At 45.2% G+C, this 21,818-nt stretch overlaps 1 protein-coding gene across 2 annotated transcripts in view; it reads left to right on the top strand.

Annotated features, from left to right (window-relative positions):
* Positions 1–21,818, top strand: part of LOC121588024 (receptor-type guanylate cyclase gcy-12) — a 63,464-nt gene that overhangs the window by 14,882 nt on the left and 26,764 nt on the right. The window contains exons 2-5 of one of the 2 annotated variants that reach the window (XM_041905508.1): positions 3,230–4,375; positions 6,262–6,425; positions 10,616–10,715; positions 19,564–19,674. In XM_041905508.1, the coding sequence (XP_041761442.1) occupies positions 3,748–4,375; positions 6,262–6,425; positions 10,616–10,715; positions 19,564–19,674 (1,003 nt within the window). In that variant the 5' untranslated portion in view covers positions 3,230–3,747. Of the gene's footprint in view, positions 1–3,229; positions 4,376–6,261; positions 6,426–9,995; positions 10,540–10,615; positions 10,716–19,563; positions 19,675–21,818 lie in introns of those variants that run through there. The other variant, XM_041905509.1, reaches the window with a different exon arrangement.

Raw genomic sequence — 21,818 nt, 5'->3', positions numbered from 1 at the left:
CTAATGTGCCACTGTTTTCAAGGGCTTTGCAAAGTGGTTTCAGCTTGCAGCGCAAGAAAAAATAAAGTTACACAAACACACACACATATACACATACACATTTTATTTCACGCTTCACTTCATTTGCACCAGCTCGCGCACAAAATCAACCCCTACGGGGATGTGGCGCATTCCACATTCAGTGCACCGGCTGTCAACGGGCCCGGCAATCATACACCTTATTCGCAGCAGCAGCAGCATCGTCGCCCGGCTACATCATCATCGGCACATCGGTGCTCCGTGGTTTTAAGATGCGAGGCACGGGGGAATGGACGCTGAAGGATTCATTTCTGCAGCCCTGAACACGATGCCACCGACAAACGGAACGGGGCGGTTGGGCATGCTGCCGCGCCCCGCAGGAGGAACCAAACGGACACAGGGAGTAGCGATTATGCGCTTCATTACATATGCATTTATTTTTACGTAACCAAGTTGGCATCCCATCCAGCCCGAGAGCCTTTCCTGGTAGAGGAGTATGTACACAGCCTGTCCGTCGCTTCTCCCTCTCATGACACTCACCCGGAGACCCGGAGCGGCAATCGGTTATGAATGTCTTCCCCGTCTCGCCGACCCTGAGTGGTCGTGTGCGCCGCTGTTTGCGTGTATGCAGTTCCCAGCATCCAGGCAGGAAGCTGGAGCTGGTTTGACGAAAGATATTATCCTTCACTTCACTGAAGACTATAAAAGAGGAGAGGGAGTGAAACTGCGAGCGAACGGCAACAACTCGCGTGACACATAACGCTTTCGCCGCGTTTCCTTTCTACCAGCCGGGGCTTGTTTTCGTTTTGTGTGCGGCACTTCCTTCGTTGCTTTCTGCCTTACCTCAGCCTTTATTCACATTCACCCGACGCTTGTGTGCACTCCTTCTCTGTGTTACTATACTTTCTGCGTCGAAGGTTAAACGTCGGCTAGGATTCCTTTTGCTTCCCCCCTTGGAGGAGGCTCACCTTCGGCACCAAGGGCACCGCGGGCGTTACGGAGTGCTTATGAAATGCAGCGCTTAACTGAATGGTTTGCTGCTGAAACGTACTCAGGATGTGGCGTACCGGTGTGCGAGCTTCTTAGTCAAGCAGAGGTGCCCCCTCCCCGTGCGTGCCATCCATCCGCACCCGCGTACGGAATTAATTAAAAGTCCTTTGAAAGAGCTTTTGAGAAAAGTAATTATTTCAACATTTGATCGGTGTATGGGATCTTTGGTTGTTTTTTTTTCTTCTCTCCTTTCGCTACCCTGGCGCTACTCCGTTGCCGTTGCTTTTGCTGATGGTTTAGGCATCCTGAAGTCGACCTTCGCATTGAAGGAATTTTTGAAACCCACAGCAACAAAGTCTGCTGTAAGCGGCAGTGAAAGCGGAAAGGTATGAAACCAACTGCTCCGTTTGGGATCACTTCAACACCAAACCGCTGGAGGTGCTTTGCTAGCTTGCTGTTTCTACATAAAACTGGAAGTGTGTGCACTTTAGCTGTGCATTACTACCTGTATTTTATGAGATACCAGTAAACACTTGCAGGTATAGCGCGACTGTGGGATGCTTGTGAACAATTATGGTACTTTTAATTTAGAATTATTCCCTTGCGATTGAGCTCAATTGCCATTCGTGGGCTTAATTTTCAATTGAAGCGTGTACTTATTGTACTATCACAGCGAATGTGTAGAGCAGTAAGCAATCCCATCCGTGAAATTGGCACCGTCAGGCATGCTGTAAAGACTTTCAAACCAATTTTCATACCATCTCCTATCCCTTTCCCTTCGTCAATCCGCTTGAATAAAAGGACGGTTGGCTTTTCCATTGCGAGCATGCTTCGGGTTACCTCCGTTTGCAAATTTTCAACCACAAAAAAATGCGGCGAAAATTTACCTTTGCGCTTTCTCCATATCCATCCCCATTTGCTTTGCGCGCCACATTCTAATGCCATTTCACACATCAACAAGCGGGCACGTTTGCACGGGTCGTTGATTGAATTTCCCCCATAAAGCGGTATGAGCGGGACCGGCACAGCAACAAAAAATCCATCATCGTTTGGGCGCATTGTTAAAAATAAATCACCGCACCGACCTGCCGAACGGCAGAAAGGTTGATAAATTTCCCATTTCCATCCATAATCGGCGTTCGGGGCTGGTGCTGTTCACGGTTTAGCTTAACTTTTAACACGGTGTGAGGTGGTGGGGAGGCGTTCTGCCGTGCGGATGTTGAGCAAATCGCAAACTAGAAGCCGTGTATCGTATGAATTGAACAGCTTTCGCATCTGCTTATTGATACCGGTCTTTAGAAAAAGTTATGTTAATAAAGTACGATTTCGTTCGGCAAATTTGATGTTTTGGAATATCATTTCAAAGCAGCAAATATAATTATCATCGAGCAGACGCTATGTGTTTGAAGAATTTGATTTGTGATGAAAGAAGTGAGTTATATTTTCAAATTGTTTGTAGGATATCATCAGCATTATTTAATAATGACACATGAAAGTTTGCTCAAATTATTGAATTCTATGAATGTTTTGAGTTCGATTAAATCATATTTTCAATACAATTTAATGAATATTTTTAATTTATTTTGGCTGTTATTAAACGTATCTACCGAGCGTAATGGATGAAACTTGAATGAACAGTTATGTACTTTTGAACGATAATACGAAACATAGTGAGATTTCGTATTCTTCAGACATTCTAATAAAAATGAGTAAATTCAACATTTTAGTACATTTAAATGGTATTATCAAACACTTTTTAGCACCATTTTAAGGCATCATCAATGCTGTTACTGTTTCAAAACTTCAATCAATACTGATGCTTTTTTATACACCTTCGGTAAATAAAAGTAATAAATAAAATGAAAACTTGTTATAATAATACCCAGGACGGGCATGTTGTTAAATCGTACGAGTTGACGACTGTATCGCCAGACCAGCCCTGAGGCTGATGGATTAAAAGATGTTTGATACTTTTATATACCTGAGCAATAGTGCTGGCATAGTAGATCGATCCTAAAAAAGGTCGTTGATTCTTACTTTGACCTGCTAGTTCTTGTTGATACTACCTTACATTCAAACAATTCTTGCTAGCAAAGATTGGCAAACGCGCTCCTTGTCCTAGTTATGTGTCATTCACTATCTATTTTCAAAGCAGAACTGTATGTGATACCAATTACTGCTCGCTAATAAATTCCCGCTTTTCATTCCACTCCCGTTCCAGGTGCCGGCTATAAATATGCAAACTCCGCTCCCGACACTGTCCGGATGAACGCAGCTCGAACGCGCTCCCATGACAACGGTGCACCATTTGCACTAACAATCCCCGACACTGGCACCATGGTAATGAGCTGATCATTCAGTAGCACTAATTAAATAATGCAACACTAGCAGCGCACCAGTGCCGGGGTCTGTGCAGCGGTACCAGCGTCGATGCCACCCAGCTCGAACCGCCCGCGTGTTCGCTCGTGCTGTGCGCCCAAAGTGAGCTAATTTATCATTGACCACGGAACAAAGCGGGCGCGGAGGCGTAAACAAAGCGAAGGCAAAAAAAAAAGGAAAACATATCAAACGATATTTAGTGCTGGTGTGCTGGAGACAGAGCGGACACACAGACACACGCACGGCACACACGAGTGGGGTATGAAAATCGCTACCCCCTGCCACCGGGGGTTTGCACTGCTGGGCTCAGCGGGCCAGGAACGGCTTCGAGACGTGCGCTAGCGGGCCGAGAGCGAACCAATGGTCACCCACAGGAAGCCACCGTTCTACCGCATGTGCAACGACGCCACCCCACGACGACTGTCGATCTTTGCAGTGCTCTTCCTCAATTTGTTCATTGATCTTACCACTATCGATGGTCACGTCCTTCCGCGTCCTCTAGCCACCAGTACCGTCGCTACCTTCACGACCACGTCCATTCCCAGCACTACCAGCATCAGCAGCCCCACCACCACCACCACTGGCAGCACTCCAGGCGAGCGTAACTTTTCCACTGCTGGCAGCAACACCACGGGCACGGGTACCTCACCATCCCATCCATCCCGCTCGGTACCGTTCGATCTTTCCACCCTGACCAACATCGCGCCATTTGGTACGCGCCCAATTTCTACGAATTTTTCCACTGAATCAAACGTGCGCGCCAATCAGCATACCGGAACCGTGCCGTACGGTGAGAGCGAGGTGAACAGTACTGCCGGCGGTAGGGTTTTGGTGGTCGTACCTGGCAACTTTGCCATCGGGCAGCTTCGCCAAGGATTTCGAAACTTTGTCACACTGCTCCAACCGAACCGGTCACCTGTGCCGAGCGACCGGATCGACCAGAACGGTACACTGCTCGACAGTCTGATCCAGTTCCGCCCCTGGCGAGGTAAGTGTTGCTAGCTGGGTTTGGGTGGTGGGAAAAGTTTCGAGCGTCCATTGCTGTTACGCAGTAAGTCGTTCATTCTGTTATTGCCGTTTGTAACGTTACACTGGCTAGTTGCTTGTTGTTGACGAACCTTTGCTCGGGTTTGCTGCAACAATCACCGGTACAGGATACAATGTAAACTCTTTTCAAGCTTTTCGACATTCCTCAAATGTTTGATACAAAGGTGGACGCTACCAAACACTTGTCCCTAGCGATTGCTCGAAGGTGTACGATCTTTTAAAAACTCACCTGCCGTATCCTACGAACTTATTGTTCTACCCAACGTTGCTCTGCAGTGTGGGATCTTTGAGCACTTAATTTCCAACTACACTCCCCAGCTGTTCTGACATTGTAACGAAATACAAAACTTTCTTTTCCTTGCGCCGTAGTCAGCAATAGCGCGTCGAAAGAAAAAAAAGGGTTTGAATTGAATTGCAAGCAGTGTAAAGTTTCGAATTGGTTGATTTCGTGCTGTCCTTTCGTCCAGCACAACTGCCAATCTGTCCGAGTTCCACTTTGAGCTGGCACAGCAGTTGCACAGGTGGCACCAATCTTACAGCAAACTTTCACATAACCAGTGTTTATTACATGATGCAGCTAGTGGAGCACTCCCAGAAGTAACCCAGTGTTCCGTCGGCATACGCCCGCTGGTTGCGATATCGCCCTCCCAGCACTTGCCCGACAGCGTGAAATGAAATGATTTCGAGCCTGTTGACGTCAAGTTGTAATTACTTTAGCTCGAATCGATGAATAACTTCATTTTCCTGGAAAGCGAATCCCGTTCCCGTTCGACTTCATTTCCTTTCCCAGTCGCAAATCCGTTCGCGCTGTACGGGGCACGGTGAACCCACTTTCCGCGAAACATCCGCACCGTGCACGGACGATCGTTTAACGTGTATCGCACTTTGCAATCGCTTTTCCAAATTCCACTCCCTTCCTTCATCGCTGCCATGTCGTTTGCTTTCGCGAAGAAATCGGCTTCTTTTTTTTCCTCTCACAAAACGCTGTAAAATCGCTGAAGGAAGTGGTTTTCACTCCCGATTGGCGCTCCGTCCTTCTCACGCAACCCATTGCGCAACCTGCTTACCCCGGTTTCAGCGTTGTTCCGGTGCTCCAGAAGACACCACTACTGAATGCCGGAACAGCTCCCTGCCCCAGTAATTGATTTATCTATCTAATATATTTGCTTTTTTATTTTACGCAGACGTAATCCAATTTATCCGTCATCGACGTACGTGGGTGGGGTGGCGGCATTCCCCGTCATGGCATTTTGGCTCGATCGGTTTTGTGCCGCACCCTTCTTTCTGGGCCAATGAACCGGGGCACGAAAAATAAACCCTTGCAAAAAACATCCCCCCCCCCCTACCCAAATCGAACCAAACACAACTCGATTTCAGCCGTCGTTGGGTCGTTTTCGGGTTTCGATTTTCGTCGCTTACAGGCGCACGTTGACGGATTGGTGCTGTTTTGCTGTTGAAAGTCCGGAATCGATTCTGACAGCGATGGAAGGTGTCGGTGGTGATGAACCTTCCATCAGCTGCGGGCGGGAAATTTAACTCATTTCCTCATCTGCTCAACCCGATTCGCTTCCCCCAGCCCGGAGTGGGTTTGCTCTGGTTGCATGTCATATTCTGCATGTCTTTTTTATTTATTTCAAGAGTGAAGTGGAGGTTTAAGTGCTCCGATACAATAAAAACGCCAATCGGGCCCCCATCGATGAGATTATTTATGTTGTTTACCAATCGTTGGACCATACCAATCGTCCAACCCGCTGCTACACAGTCTCTCTCCCTCTCTCTCTCTCATTCGGCTTTTTACTAACACTCTCTTCCTACCTACCGCCACAGATATGGTTGCGTTCGAGCGCTGGCTGGAGGATCCCGCCTTCGCGACCGTGCTCTACATGTCCGACGAAGGTGACAGCTTCATTGGATACTGTGACAGCCTTTCGACACACTTGTCAGCCATCTACCGGAAGTCGGTGCTCTTCTGGCCGTGCCCACGCATGAAGGTAAGCGAAAAGGGGGTGGGGGGTGGTATGTGCTGTATCGGAGCGTAGGCTCGCACGTTGCAAACGCCTGTTGCGTACGTGCACGCACGAGAATGCTGTCGCTGGGTGTTTGCTTCTTCGAGAGGGGATGTTTTCTTTGTTTATATATTGTTTTTACTCCGAACACCAGATACACGATATCCGTTTGGGATGAGATTGGAGATTTTTGGAACAAGCACAAACGCATTATTTCAACTGATATGAAGGAATGAATTATTCCAACGACAAGCAAAATTCTGTTCCGACAGCAATACATAGAGTACAGATTGATAAATAGATTTCCACCCAACCCATACTCGTTCCATCCCTGCTTGCCACTTTTACCCATTGTAGACTGCTTAACACTACCCACGAATCATCTCACTAAATCACTCCCTCTAATCCACAAACTACTTCTCAGCGTACCATCAATCTGGTATCGCATGGGTAGCGGTACGTTTTTATTAAAGACTTCCAGACAGAACCAGACAGTCGATGCGAAGGTCTGCTGGCGCGTGATTTACGTTCCAAGAATCGAATAAAAAGCAGCGGGATTTTCATTGATAAATGTGCAGCAGTAATCGGATCTCGTTTCTCGTCGATAGATTTACCACCGGGCCATTAACGGCCACCTGCTGTGCCGGGTTTGGCTAATTTGTTGGCGGGGTGAGGAAACGTGTTGCCAACTGTACAGAAAGCACAGAAACGGGGAGGTGGGAAAGTTTTGTTTGCTTTTTTTATCTTCTACACACAAACTTCTTCGCCTACCGAGTGAATTCCCACACCTCTGCGCATGCCGCTACCGAAGCCATTAAAACATTACACACGCGCTTTTCTGCAAATTTATCATCCTAAAGTTAGGCAATCATTTTGACATTCGCGTAGCGATCGCTTAATAATGAGTAAAGTCGAATGAAACGCCTCCAGTCCGCTCTATATCTCTCTCTCACACACCCTCTCAACCAGTTTTGCTATGCAGCGAGATGATAAACACAAAAAGGTGCGAAATAAAAACACCGGCAGACGAATTCGACGAACCAAGGCGAAACATATGGGGCCGAAAGTGCCGCGAATGCTTCCGGCCCACCGGGCCGGGCGAGTTCAAAGAGCGAAACAGAGAGACCGAGTACGAGCGCGAAACATAATTTATGCAGTTTTATTTACATAATCACGCCGCAATCAACTTTCGCAACTGGCAGTGGGGCAGTGGGTAGGACGGATGGGCTTTTTATATATATTAAACATTCTTGGTGAGAGTTTTTTTTTGTTGATGTTGCTGCTGTTTTGTTGTGCTTGTCCTTCTATTTCTGTTCTGTAGAATGAACGGCAGAATGGAGCGAACGGAATGAAATGAAATACAGCACTCGTAATGACGATAACGTTGATTGTGATGGTACTAGCGCATTGCCTAAAAGCTTCCCCTCCAGCTGGACGCTCCAGCCAAAAAAAAAAAGCACACTTTGGTCGGCCGAAAGTATGCTAAAGAATTTTACTTTCCATTATATTACTTTTCGTGTTCGCGTCCGAAATGGATTCACCTTTTCGATGCCGCCAAGAGAGAGGAAATGTGATGGTTTAACTCTCACAGCGAAGAAGATTTTTGTGTATTGGATCCATTTTTTCTTCCATTCTGGATCACTATACTTTCTCGAAGAATCTGTGTATTTTTTTCATTTTCTACATTTAATTGCTTTAAACAGTGCAACAGCAAAAAACACAGAACCAAAAAAACGTGTTTGAAGTTCTCCTTTTCAATTTTTTTAATGCTTTCGCGTCCCTCAGGTTCCCGCACGATAAGGTTCGGCTTTGATGTTGCTTCGTTTAGATTATAAACATCATTGCGCGGCAGATTTTCGTCCCTGCCTCATCGTCTTGCTGCGTGCGCTCGATCGTGCTATTAAAATAGACCAGAGGCACATCTGCGCGACAGTTGCCGCACGGTGCCGTCTGCTCTCTTGTTAAACAAACGAGCGAAAATTGGCCACCAAAATTAGCCGTACTTGTCTGTGTGTGTGTCTGTGTTGTTTCGCACGCTTTGCATCTCTCCCTGCATCCCATTAAATCGCCGCAAATGCTTACATTCTACATTTATGGTGAAGAAACAAACAATAAATTCTACACGGGAGCATCCCGCAAACAGACGGGCAAACAGTTGGGGTTGGCCCCTTTCCGCGTGGCACTCGAAGAGCGAGTGCGTGTGCAATGGATGGTTTGCGTACAGGGCCAGCCATGGGCACCTGTTAATTGATTACATCATTATCGTAATGAGCGCAGGCAGAAAGTAAACACACACTAACACACGCACACGAAACGGTACTGCAGCTGGACAACAAACTTCAGCGAGCAGGATCTGTTACGCGTACCAGAGGAGGTGGAGATGCTGGAGATGTTATCACGTTCTGTTGCGTCGATATGGCGCTAATGGTGAGTAGCATAACGGCAAAGCCACAATTCCACCCGTCCTGGAGCATTGAAAACATGACCGTCATGGGTTCAAGCTCCGAATGGACCGTGCCCCCGTAGGACGGGACGTAGGGCTGACTATCTTGCTTTAGGTTATCAATAAGTTACTGAAAATCAAGCCCACTATGGGTACAGACAGGCCTTGACCGGCCACGGTTGTTGTGCAGAAGGAGAAGAAGAAACCACTATCGTCGCTCGGGTTTAGCTACAAGATGGAAATCATCATCAAGTACGCGGTCCATAAGATCAACCATAGATGGAAGACTCGTGAACTGCCGGACATCTGCGATATTAAATACGCCATTGAAGCCCCTTTTTTCCTGGCTGAGGAGATACCACGTTGCGGTTTGCCACACAGAAAGTTAGCGTAATTGGAAAAACTTTTTTGTTTAGGCTGACAGCTTCCCGTAAGTATTTCTAATCGTACCACGAGCGGAGCACCACAAGCGTAACCGCAATCACGGGCTCCAGGGCTGGCTAAGCAGATTTCGTCAGAAGGGCTAGAGCTGCAAGATGAAAGAGAGCATAAAAGAGAATGGGAAATTACGACACCCAGCAAGCAAAGTTAAATGACATTCTGACGTACTCCCCATTTTCGGTGGCATAACGCCGCTAAGGATGCTCGCCCCATTTTTTTTCGTTTTCAAACCGACAAGGCCCGCTAAATATGTTTTCTTCCCGCGTCAAGAGTGGGGTGAAAAAGTTTGGCTGCTTGATTTTTCACAGTTGTCCTACCACTGAACCCGCCCCAATACTCGCGCACACTCTACTCAAAGTCAATCAAACGATAACACGCGGCACTGTGAGTGGGTGGGTGGGTGGGTTTTTTTTTTGTTCCCGAGAGTGCTCAATGAGCCTTTTGCCACTCTTCCCGACACTCTTGGCACAGTGGGAAGTAATGTATTTCAAGTGCGGTTTACTTTGGTGCTGTTCTACTCACTGGCGTTTTGGAGCAATTGAAAAGCATCAAAATCAAATTCAAACAAAGCTGCAATTTATCAATGTAATGGTACCTGCTTTTAATGCCTTTGCTGTGGTGTGGAGTGTTCATGTTACTGTCTTCATTTTATTAAGCTTTCTTTGGTCCAATTATACAATCTTAACTTTTGCAGAAATAGATCCTATCAAACGAGCCATCTTCTGATGAAACAACTGACAAGGTGACAGGCAAAAGCTCTCGCTCTCGCTTTCTTTCTCTCTCTCTCTCTCTCTCTCTCTCTCTCTCTCTCTCTCTCTCAAACACACACGGGTAACATAGGCGCTATCAACAACGTGGTAATAATGCAGCAGCAGCGACGTAAACTTTCCGTATCGTGTGTCACTCAGCGTACGAAAGAATGAAACGCTTGTCAAGGGCACTTTTCGCCCCGGCAGGCGAATGCTCCATAGCAACGGTCACGTTGACCGTTTCCGGACGCTGTGTCGCTCGGATGGCTCGTCAACTCGCATCCGAGTTTCTCGCCGAACTCGTATTTCAGCCTTGGGACGGTTCAAATTTCCAGAACTTAGGAATTGTCACTTCTCCTCCTATTCACGCTCACGTCCGTTCTGATACCATCCCCCCAGTTGCTCTCTCTCTCTCTCACTTCACTCACCCGGTACCGGGGTGTCGGTGACATTTCCATTGCCATCGGTGTGTTTCTTCCATTTCTTGCATGTGTTGTTTATGCGGCGTCTTCTTACCCACTTTATCTCTGTTTCCATTGCAGGCGACGGAAAAGTTCATTCCCTCTTACGAAACTGTTTCGTTCGCCGTGAAAAGCATCGCGCAGCAGCTTAATTGGACCGAAGCGGTCCTGCTTGCGACAGGTAAGTGTCATTGGCAGACGGTTTTTGCAGGCGTACACTCATGCGCCAGCAGCACGTGCAGCCGATGGTGGAGATGAAGCACCAAAGGGGAGGGAAAAGGCATAAATAAATCAATCTGTTGCCTACACACACACACACACGCCCGCCAGCGATCGGTTTAAAACGGTTTTGATATTTTGCCATTTTTCACCGGCAGTGCACCGAAGTGTAGTGTCTGTGTGTGTGTGTGTGCCTGTGAGGCTATCGATCATCAGGATGGGGAGAAATTGAATAGTTTTTGCCTTATGTTAGTGTTTGTATAGTGCGTTTGCTAACCGGTTTTATTTGAGAAAGAAATAGCCACATGATGTAAAAGAGCTGGATGGCAGTAGCTTGCTTATTGTTGATGGTAAGGACTTTCATGCAAGTAAGGAATTGATGACGTCAGTAGTCATCTTTTGACATTAACACTTCCGTTATACGATTACATGATATTCATCATATACATTTCGTCATCTTTCTATGTGATTGTTTGTATCTTAAAAATAGATATTAAGACAAGCTAAACTCCTAAAAATATCCGAACAAATTAACTGAACTTGCGCAGCATTTCTCTATTGCGTTTTATTCATTATGTATTTATTCAGTTTTATTTATTTTTCATGAATTTGTATGTCATAAAAACATCCAGATTTCACTACAATCATGTAGTTCTTCTATTTAAATTTGAACTAGAAAATTGATAAATAATTGCAGATTATATTCTGTGTTCAGGACAATATGCTGTAAAGGCAAATCAAGATTTTGGAATTGTTATGCAAACTTTGGATAATATTGCATAATGTTTCAATAAAAGCGAGCCTACGCTATGTACTCGATAGCTCTCTACGATAAACTTCACTTCCCTTCATCGAGAAAAATTGGCATCCTTTTCAAAAAGCCGTATTAAAATGTATTTTCCTCATCCACTTAGGCTCGTTTTTTTCTCTCTCCTTCCCCCTCCCCTTGCTTCTTACTGACTCGATATCATATTTTTTTACGATAGGTCTCTTAGGAAATTTTGAATACTGCCGTGTGTACTGGTGTGCTGTGTAGGCAACCATAAATATTGCCGATGATGAAGCCACCCGAAACAGCCAGCCCAAGTACACCCGGCTCCGTACCAGGGCGGGGGTGATCCACCCACCGTTCGCTTGTTGACGGTTCGAATTACATGAAAAAGTTGTTGCATTTGCTATCGTCGTCCCACGGCTTACGTGCCATTGCGCCCGAAGCCCAATAAACGTAAAGCAGCGCCGGGCGGTACAACCTCTCGCCCGGCCTCTCCCGTCCGGTAATCAAATAAAATTTGTTGAAATAGGCTGCCGTAGAAAATGGGCGCTCCCAATCCAAGACGGTAACGATCCGTACGGCATACATGCAAACAGCACGAGAGGGCAAGATCGGGCAGCATGGTCTTGTGCCTAATCCGCTGCGAACGATCCCGGTCAAACCGATGCGGCGAAGGCGTTCCGTTGGTAACGGACATATTTTGTCCGCCCGGCAGTAGCAGAATGCCTTCGCCCTTTCGCCGGCTGTAAGCTGGGAGCTTAAATTTTGTGTGCTGGCGCTTCTTCGTGGCGTTCCGTGAGCTGCTGCTGATAAGAGGAAAGGCAAACAAACCGAACCGAAGACTTGGGAACGCTTGCACTAGTCAAGCGCACACTCTGTACGCAGATGGACAAGAAGTGTACAGGGGGTATGTCCAGCATCTTGTCCAGCATGGGCATGGGCAGTAGTAGCGGGTTTCTTTCCATAATAGCTAGGCAAATGGGTAAGCAGTGCATGTTCGGATGCGCTCCGTTTCGAATGAGTTGTGCCCAATAATGCTCGGGCCGGGTCAGTTCGGCAACTTTAAGTAGTAACACACAAAGCCCCCAAAAAGCATGAGCGAGTGAAAATTTGAGGCAAGCTTCATGACCCCATTGGCACACAACCGGGCATGAAAAATGGAGGCTTTAGCAGGTCTTTGCAGCGACCGCCCGAAAACCAAGCTCCCAGCTCTGGGTTTCCATTAAAACTTATCAGCGAATGAAAAATGGAACACTTTCCTTTGGCCGTGTCCGGGGAGGATTGCAGGCAAGCAAACGGTGGGCAGTCCATAGTCTCCATGGTCCAATCGTGATCCCCGTTCCTTTATCCTTCCCCTCGACCCACCAACGCCTTTCCAGTGTGTTGGTGTTCGCTCGGAAACCCAGCAAATTCCCGGTATCGCGCGTTCCGTCCTGAGAATGTGCGCACGTGGCATTGCCGCAAGTACGGGGACCCATTGTTTATTTAGGTTCGGTTGGACATTTTGTTTGGATTTATTTGCAGCTTTGCAGTGAGTTCGCGAGTGTTGCGCTCGCTACCCGATCTTCAACCAACGGGCTGCACCAACGCTGCCGCGCCTGTTTCCATTGCAACCGGGTGCCAACAGTGAGAATGATTTTTGAAACCGTCCCCTGTGTGCTGTGAGTGAAATAATAAAAGTATTCCCGTTTCAACTTGGTTTCGTTTATTATTTTGAAACACGTCGCTATTGTTTATAGCGCCTGAATGGTGGAGGTTGGGGTCATGAATCTGCCAAATGTTCATCAATCTTTGAAAGTTTTACCAAACGAAGGAAACTGAACGGCACGTTGCGCGAAATGTGGACAAAAATTAAGCAGAGATAATATTTCACTTACAAAAAAGTGTGTATGAAGATAAAAATAATCAAAATTAAGGTAAGAAAAGTACAATTTCCTCACACCTTGTTGTGTCTATTGTATTTTTTACTCAGTTTTTCGTTCAAAAACCGAACAATTTACTAACAACAATATGGAGGTGCCTGGTACTTTGTTCAAATCGATTGCAAAGGACACCAAGAAACAGACAATAATGTCATAATGGGTTCCATGGCGACCTTACAAGACTTCAAGGCCTTCTTAGGATAAACAGTTAATACCAGACGGAGGATGCTTGAATTCAAAACGATCTACAACCGGACTAGAAACTCGCAAAGATCGTCCTTCATTGAGCTTGATGGCGTTTCATATCTATTAAGTTACATTAACAATTTATTTATTTCGTTTTGTTTTAATTGAAGAATATTTAGTCATACACCGCTACCAATCATTAAATTATTAAACAAACACAAAAATGACCCCCTGTTCACTCACAAACACACCACTGTGCGGCTCTGATTTCCATCAACTCCATACGACCAGTACCATTTCCACTACCTCTCACAAATTACATCGCCTCAACGCCACAACACTTTGTTGAGCCGCAATGAATTATTTGTTTGTGGTGAAAAATCAAATTTCACACGCTCCATTTTCTTTCATGTCAGCTTGTGTGTGTGTGTGTGTGTGTGTGTGTGTGTGATTTGTGAGAGCATTGCTATGTACCCGGGTCACTTTGGGTTGCAACATTTTAGCTACAAAATTAACAAACAAAGCACACGAGTGTCGGTATTCGTTTGGTCTTTGTTGGTAAAATCAGAAAACCCGTTTCTTTGCTATTGAACGGCATAGTTTATTACCCTCTTCATCTATTGTGTCGAAAGCGTACTTTTTCCAAGGCGAAAAAAGCCAAGCCGTACGATTTGAGATTCGGTGAATCGAAAGAACGGAAATCGATTGCGCAACTGATTAAAGTTTGAACCATTCCTGTTCGTGCGGTGTTAACAAGCATGTTAACGAGCGGTGAGTAACACGCTAACTTACAGACAGTTCGTAAAACTTAACCCCACTATTGCTACGCTCGAACAGTGCGCTACGGACGTGTGCATGTGACAGGCATTGTTACACCTTCCGTTGCAATTTAAATATTCATTCTTCACCAAGCAGCATACCACTTTTCGGGTCAAATCGATGCTGAAGCGAAACGCGTTTTGTTTCCTTTTGCCCTCCTTCCATCGATGCAAAAGGCTCAAAGGTGCTCATCGGGGCCGAACCATCCGTGCCAGCTTGAAGGGCAAACAGTTTACGGCCAATCTATTGTGTGGCAATGGCAACCAAACTGTGGCTGGCAAAATGGAGCATGTTGGAGCCACGGAGAAGCCGCCTCCCAACGAACAATTGAGCTAATGTTGAACGAGTTTCGCTTGTAAAATCACTGGCTGATTTGAAATTCCGTCCCGCCACAGCGCTCAGCTGATTGAAAGGCGGTACGAACCTTGGTGCTACTTCAGTTGCCATCCAGCGCAACGGCTCTCGTTCAACAGGCACCGCTGAGCTGAGATGAAATTGAAATCCTTTCTAAGGGTGTGATTGTGATGCCGTTGCCATTTACCTTGCCGAGTGACGTACTGATAAAGAAGCTTACTTGCGAAGACCCTCGTCTTTCGCTCGTGCGCTGCTAGTTCGCTGAAAACATACCAAATTTCATCACTGCCTCGAGGGGCGGAGGTTCTCCACTCATATCGCTGCGAAAGGTGTCCAAAGCTGAATATTTCATTCCATAATCCGGCCACGGTCGTTCGTCACCTTTTTTTCCTCGAGATTTTAAACCTCCGCATCCAGCTCATTCTTCGGACAGCGTCCACTGGTCAGACTCATGTGTCAATCGTTTGCCTCTTTGTGCAGTGGAAAAAAAGGGAAATGAAAGCCAGGAATGCTATAAAACTAGAACGTGCATCAATTTCCCTAACAAACCGAAAATGTAGCAAAGAGTGAGAAGTCTGGATGAGATTGAGGTCAATGAAGAAAATGGAGTGCTCAAGACACACTCCCACCCAAACCAAATATATGTGTATTAGCATTCATATCAGCTGAACAAGGTGACAGCTATACGAACCCATTGCCCTTCCGGTTCGATTGCGCTTGCAGCGTCTCCAAAACTCCTGCCAAAATCAAACATCAGCCCACGGGCAGCCGAAAGGATAGAATAGCACTAAGCTCCCTATTTAAGTTGTTGAAGAAGCTTGGTGACGTTGTTTGTCAAACCAGCATCCGACAGCGGCTGCTCCTTACGCCAAGCTGTAGGTGTGTGTTGTACCGGGACAAATGAATCGCTTGCACTGGAATGCTTTATTTCGTCGTTGGCATGGTGCGCGTGCGAGCGAACGGAAGCACACAGCACACGGTGGTGCGATCGGCATCGCGGCAAACGACGATTCGCAGCGGGGCAACTGGCAATAAGTTAAACGGTTGTTATGGAAGGGGAAGTGGATTGTATTTTTGGAGCAAGAGTGAATAGTTAACGATGTGGTCGCTATTCAACGCATTCAAGAGGCGATTTTTTTTTTGTGAAATTGCCCTCGGTAGACATGGCACGCGTAGGTGAATGGTGTAGTGAAATACAACCACTCATTGAAGAGGAACGTACAGGGACCAGCTTTCAGTTTAATTCATTTATTATATTGTTTTTGTTTGTTTTAGCAATGCTGCTATTTCGTTCAATCTCTCTTGAAACTTTCTAGCTTTTTTTTCAGATAGCAGCATTTAGTAAAGAATACTGACTTTTTTCACTCTAATTACTCATGCTATAGCAAACGTTACTAATGCTGTTATATTGATTTAGATGATTCATGATAACATACTGCTATTGAAGAATTACATTTCCATTTGCAAAGCGAAAAACAATCAAATTCGTCAGACATCAACAATCTCCCGGACGTAAATTTTGTGGCAAGTAATCTTACCGTAAACACTCTCTAAAGCCCTCACCATGGCATTCCCGTGAGAAGAGCAAATTACAGCATTGACCGACACGTGCAACCAACTTTCCCAAGTCTGTTGGGACTTTTCGCTGACAGTGGATTACCGGATTGAACCGAATGTTGATAAAATCAAATCGATTCGAGTTCATTCCGTTGTTAAGCTGCACGAGCGGGAGTGAAGAAAAAAAATCGCACACACACACACACACACACACACACACACACACACACACACACACACACACACACACACACACACACACACACACACACACACACACCCATGTCCATGGAATATCTGTCCAGAAACGACACCGGCACGAAGCCTCGGCCGTCAGTGGGCAGTGGGGAAAACAATTTCCACTGATTGAAATTTATTTTTATGCGATCTGGCTGTCACGTATTGATGACGATGCGTTTGTTGCGCAGCATCGGGATGTCGAACGTGCGTCCCATCCTACGCACCAGAGAGGACCAGAGAGGGAAAAAAACGAAGATTATGAGCTCATAAGCGAGCGCTGGTGTTGTCATGCCGGTACTCACTGAACCGCCCTTGTGCAAGCGTTTGATGGTGCCGCTGAAATCGTCCTTCGGTGCCATCAGCACAACAGTTTACCAGCAGCGAACTGGGAAACACCTCCGGTGCTGGGTGACAAATTGATACAAATTTATAACCGGAGGAATTAGCTCCGATTGCGAGAGAACATTTCCACGAACGCTAGTCGTTTCTTGGTACTGAGGTTCGAAAACGAATCCAGTTGGCTTCCTTTTTCCGGTTACGGTTTCATAGGACCAGCGCCGCAGGTTCAGTGCTCAGCCACAGTGGGCAATCGACCAACAGATCGTAGGTTTTGAATTTATATTTTAAAATATCATTATTTCTCGTATCTTTTACTACAAAGATAAGCACCATAAATTATCATTCAACTGTTGCCTATGATCTTGTTATACTTCTTATTTGCTTCGTATACACAACATATCTTAGCTTGCCATGCTAGAAAAAGCAAAACATCGCTCATTTCCTATAAATTACACTAAGTACTGGGCACCTCCATTATGTTCGCATCAATTATTCTGCGTTTGAAATAGCTGTCATTTTCGAATTCTATTTCATAGTATTTTATTCGCAGGTTTCAATTCCTAATCGATTCGACAAACTAATTTGACTGTTAGGCAAATTAATTGGCAAGATGGAATCTGTTTATCAAAGACTAGATGTCCCATTTAGTTAATAAACTTGTTTTTAATTGTTTTATATGGTAAATTTCTGTTAATAGTGGGTTTAACGATTCTAGCCAGCTGGATTTTATATGGAGTCTGACTCTTGGCGGCTAAAACCATGTAAACTATCGATACAAAATCACTTGCAAAAGTACTATCAGATTTTCAGCGTAAAATATATCCAAATTAGTCAAGTAGTTTTATCTATATCCTATGGTTTAGTTCCTTCTATTTCATATGTTTTTTCTGAGTTGAATGCATATTCGAAATATTAATGTTAACCCAAAATCCAACATTCAGCTTAGATTATTTCAGCCTGAAAAATTAATGTAAACAAACGATCAAGTTGACTCATGGATGATGGATTTTTATTGGAACTTAATTAGTTTGTTAAGCAAGGTAAAACGCTATTTGAGGCGATACATTTTAAATTGGTAAAAGCATGAAAATCCATTCCAAACATAAATAAATAATTCAAAGCGGGTAAAGAAAGTTTTAAAAGTATCTTTTATTGTCAACACAAATGGTGAATTTCAATATGGCGAACAGTTATTGTCAAACTAATGCAGCATAGACGATGAATGTCGTTCCACTTAAGGGCTGAAATTTTTAGTTTGGTGCCTTCAAACGGAAAAAGCCCTATATTGGAAATTTTGCGATCTAAAAGATTTGTAAAATTTGTAAATAAAAGAAGCGATTAAGTTGCAGACTTCATAAACATGATCATTTCAAACATAGAATGTAACTGTAAAACAAGTGAATCACTCAATTTTGACCACCGTTACCCCAATCTACCCACCATTGTCAATGTTTGAACGTAGAGGTTTTTCAACTACCAAACCCCACAGGCGATCGAAATGTTTAGCCTTCCAGTTCCAAGAATCACAGCCCGGCTCCGGCTGCGATTGCTTTCCTTCATCCTGCAACCGATACACAACACACATCAACTTCGCTCGCGTCGCACGGACTTTTGGGCTGCGATGTGGATGGCAAAATAAAAACAACTTCCACCGTCTGGGCAATCGAAGTGCGCCGCTTGGAGTTGATTTATTTCGTCACTTTACATTATCGAATTGTACTGAGCCTTTTCGGCATCTTCCGTTCCATTCCCGGTATGGCTTAATTTGGAACAATAACAAAAGGGGCTTCGGCATCACTTCCGGGAGGCGGGTGTTTGTGTTTGGAAAATCCTACACACCCACCACACTAATGCTAGCTTATTGCTGTCGATTAATATCGATCTTGGAGCGTTGAAACCTCCGGCAAGCAGTACAGCAAAGACTACCGCCAGTGTGCGGCGGAGAGGAAGTGTGTCTTAACATAAATCATAGCTATCACCACAACAGCAAAAAAACAACAACAACGCATACATACAAACACACCCAAAGCGGTCTAAAACAAATTCAAGTTCGAGAGTTTTCCTCCTGATTTTATCTATTCCACCCCATTGGCGCTAGTCGCCCACGCGTGTGTTTGTGTATGCGGGTGTATGTATGTATAGACGAAATTCCCCACCAAACCCTCAATGGTGCCACCCGGCTCCCCCGTATGTTGCCATCGGTGAAGCAAATATTTACAATCGATCGAAGGACGGAAATTTGTTCGGCAAAAGTCAACACGATCGGGTTTGCGCTAGTGTTTAATATAGCGCTATCGATGCCAAAAACCAGTGCAAAAGAGTGTTTTAAATTGATTGGCTTTTTCGTGCAAACGCCGACGGGGGAAGGAGTTGAAGGAAACACGGTGTGTCTCAGCAGCGAGCTCGAGGAAGTGATTTTGGGGATCTATTTACGGGGTGAACTAGTATGCTCTGCGCACGCGGAAACTTTGGTGCGTTTAGCTTCGCCGCTGTGAGGGAATCTATTTTTTCCTTAATTAAAAAAAAACATAGAAAAGTTACTATTCAGTTGATACTTATGTTAATAGTATTATTAAAATATGTATTAACAGTTTATTCTTCTTTCACTCTCCATCTTACAGACGCTAACCGAGCGCTATCGCTTGCGCTGGCCAGCAATCTACACATACCGTACACGATAGCAATGGATGCGACCAGCATTCCGTCCTCCTTCAACGACAGCAATGGAAAAGGTAAGAAATGGACATTTTTTCCACGCCTTTCGCGCTCATTCCCATTGCTCAATCATTTCTAATTTCACCTCAATATCGTTAAAAACCCACTCGCCCAAAAAATGCAATACGAACATAATTTCACGCCCCATTACCTTCAATAGCTTCGAATCGATCGATCGCTATCGATCGGCGTAGATGGTGGTGCTGGTGCTGCAAACATTTCTCCCAAAACTCACAAGCTGTGAGTGAGTTAACTAAGGTGGAAAAAAAAACATCCTCCTCCCTTTGCAATTCAAAATTCGTTTGGCCACACGGCGTATTATCATCGAGCGACAGGAATGAGAAGAGCTAAGATGCTTCGTCCATCCACGCAACAACCGACCCGATCGAGTTTAGAATGGAGAAATGTGTATTCAAATTTCAATTATTACATTTTCTGTTCATCTTCCACTGAACCACCGTGCGCACTGGATCGGTCGGTCGGTGGAATTTCCATCTGCTCCTCTTAGCTTCAATGTGTTGTGCATGTGGTGGATGTTCGCCTTCTTTTGCATCCCATACAACGTCTATGGCCAAGCGCGGGGCAAACCGTTTTGTGTATGTAAACAATTTAATCAGCCAGGGCGAGGTGTGTGTGTGTGTGTGTGTGTGTGTGTGTGTGTGTGTGTGTGTGTGTTTTTGGTGTTTAGTCTGCGAATCGGTTTGAATGTGTGCTAGTACATATGCGTGGTTCGTCAATCAACAATCGCAACACCGATGATTACCATAATCAAAATTGGATTCCAGCAGCAGCAACAGCAGCAGCAGCAGCAGCTCAACAAAAGGCATCAAATGGAATCCTTTTGACTTTTCTTTTCCCTCGCTGCCCTGTGTGCCCATCGGGTTTGTCGGCTGTTCGCCAAAGGTTAGCAATGTTTGCCTGAGGCACACACTGAGTGTGCTTCCAATGAAGAACGAGCACGGGATGGATTGCATTGGATGAATGAAGAGAGCGATTCTTATTTTCATCGACAAGCTTGTGTTTTCGTTGAGTTTAGGCTTGTGATTGTTATTGCTTGCTCATCAGTAAAATTACGCTTTTTGCTTCCAAGAGGCAACACAATTATTTACGCCTAAAACTATGCAATACTTGCTAAACGTGAAATAAATGTATCAGCAATGATTTACTGGATTTTACTTCGTTTTCATCATACTTTACAACCGTTTGCGATTAATAAGTTGATTGGTGTTGAGTAATAAAACACAACTTATGCAATACTTTTGCACAGAAAATCACAGCCCACGCATTGCTGTAATGGATTACACTCCCGTTTTGTTACTGTTTCACAATCGGACTAAATTTTATCTACCACAAACACAATCAATCGTAGTGCTGGTGTATAAATATCTACCGTCCGGCATTGCTTGCTTTTCCCTCGGCCACCGGACCGGACACAACAATAAAACTACAATCTTGTTAGCCCTCCGGACGCAGCTCAGACTACGTCCAGGCCGGCTGCTTCTACATCCTTCGGGATGGAGATTCTAGAAATTTCCCCCCAATCTGCTCCAACACTCTCACACACAGTACGACTTTGGCATAGCGAGAAAACAAAAAAAAAGACCAGAACTTTGGTTTCTCTTCCCGATCCTTCCCTCCTTTTTTTTCTCCCTTTTGCCGTGTCCAGTTACCGCTACCGCCCGTCACTAATGTGTGCTAGCGCAGGAAAGCTAGCTAGCTAAGTAAGCAAACAGTAATACCGCAAGATTGTGTTTCGATTCACATTGTTTCTTCTGCTTTTCTCATTTTGTTTCCTGACGCTCATCGCCCCGTTTGCTTGCTCCCGGTAGAATTGTCCGATTCCGAATTAAGACGCATTTGTACACCAAAGTGTTCCCTTGGGGTTTTTTTTCACTCCGCGAAGCTGTGTGTCTGTTTGTGTGTGTGTGTGTATAAGTAACTTTGTGTTTCTTTCTCTCTTCCTAATGTGTTCGGGCAGGACTTTGGCCTGTTATGTACAAAGCGCGTTGGCCGACTTACCATGCTTTCCTTCTGGTTTGCGCTCTGCCTCCGCTGTTCTGTAAGCTTCGCTTCCGTCTTATCCTGCTGCGACTACTTCATCTCTTGTTCCTCGCTTGCCGCTTAGCTTTGAGATACTTTTTCATATCCAATAATCTTTTCC

This window comes from Anopheles merus, chromosome 2R (assembly GCF_017562075.2).
Source record: "Anopheles merus strain MAF chromosome 2R, AmerM5.1, whole genome shotgun sequence".
NCBI classification, from domain to species: domain Eukaryota; kingdom Metazoa; phylum Arthropoda; class Insecta; order Diptera; family Culicidae; genus Anopheles; species Anopheles merus.
The sequence above is the reverse complement of the archived record's forward strand: the minus strand, read 5'-3'. Positions and strand labels throughout refer to the sequence as shown.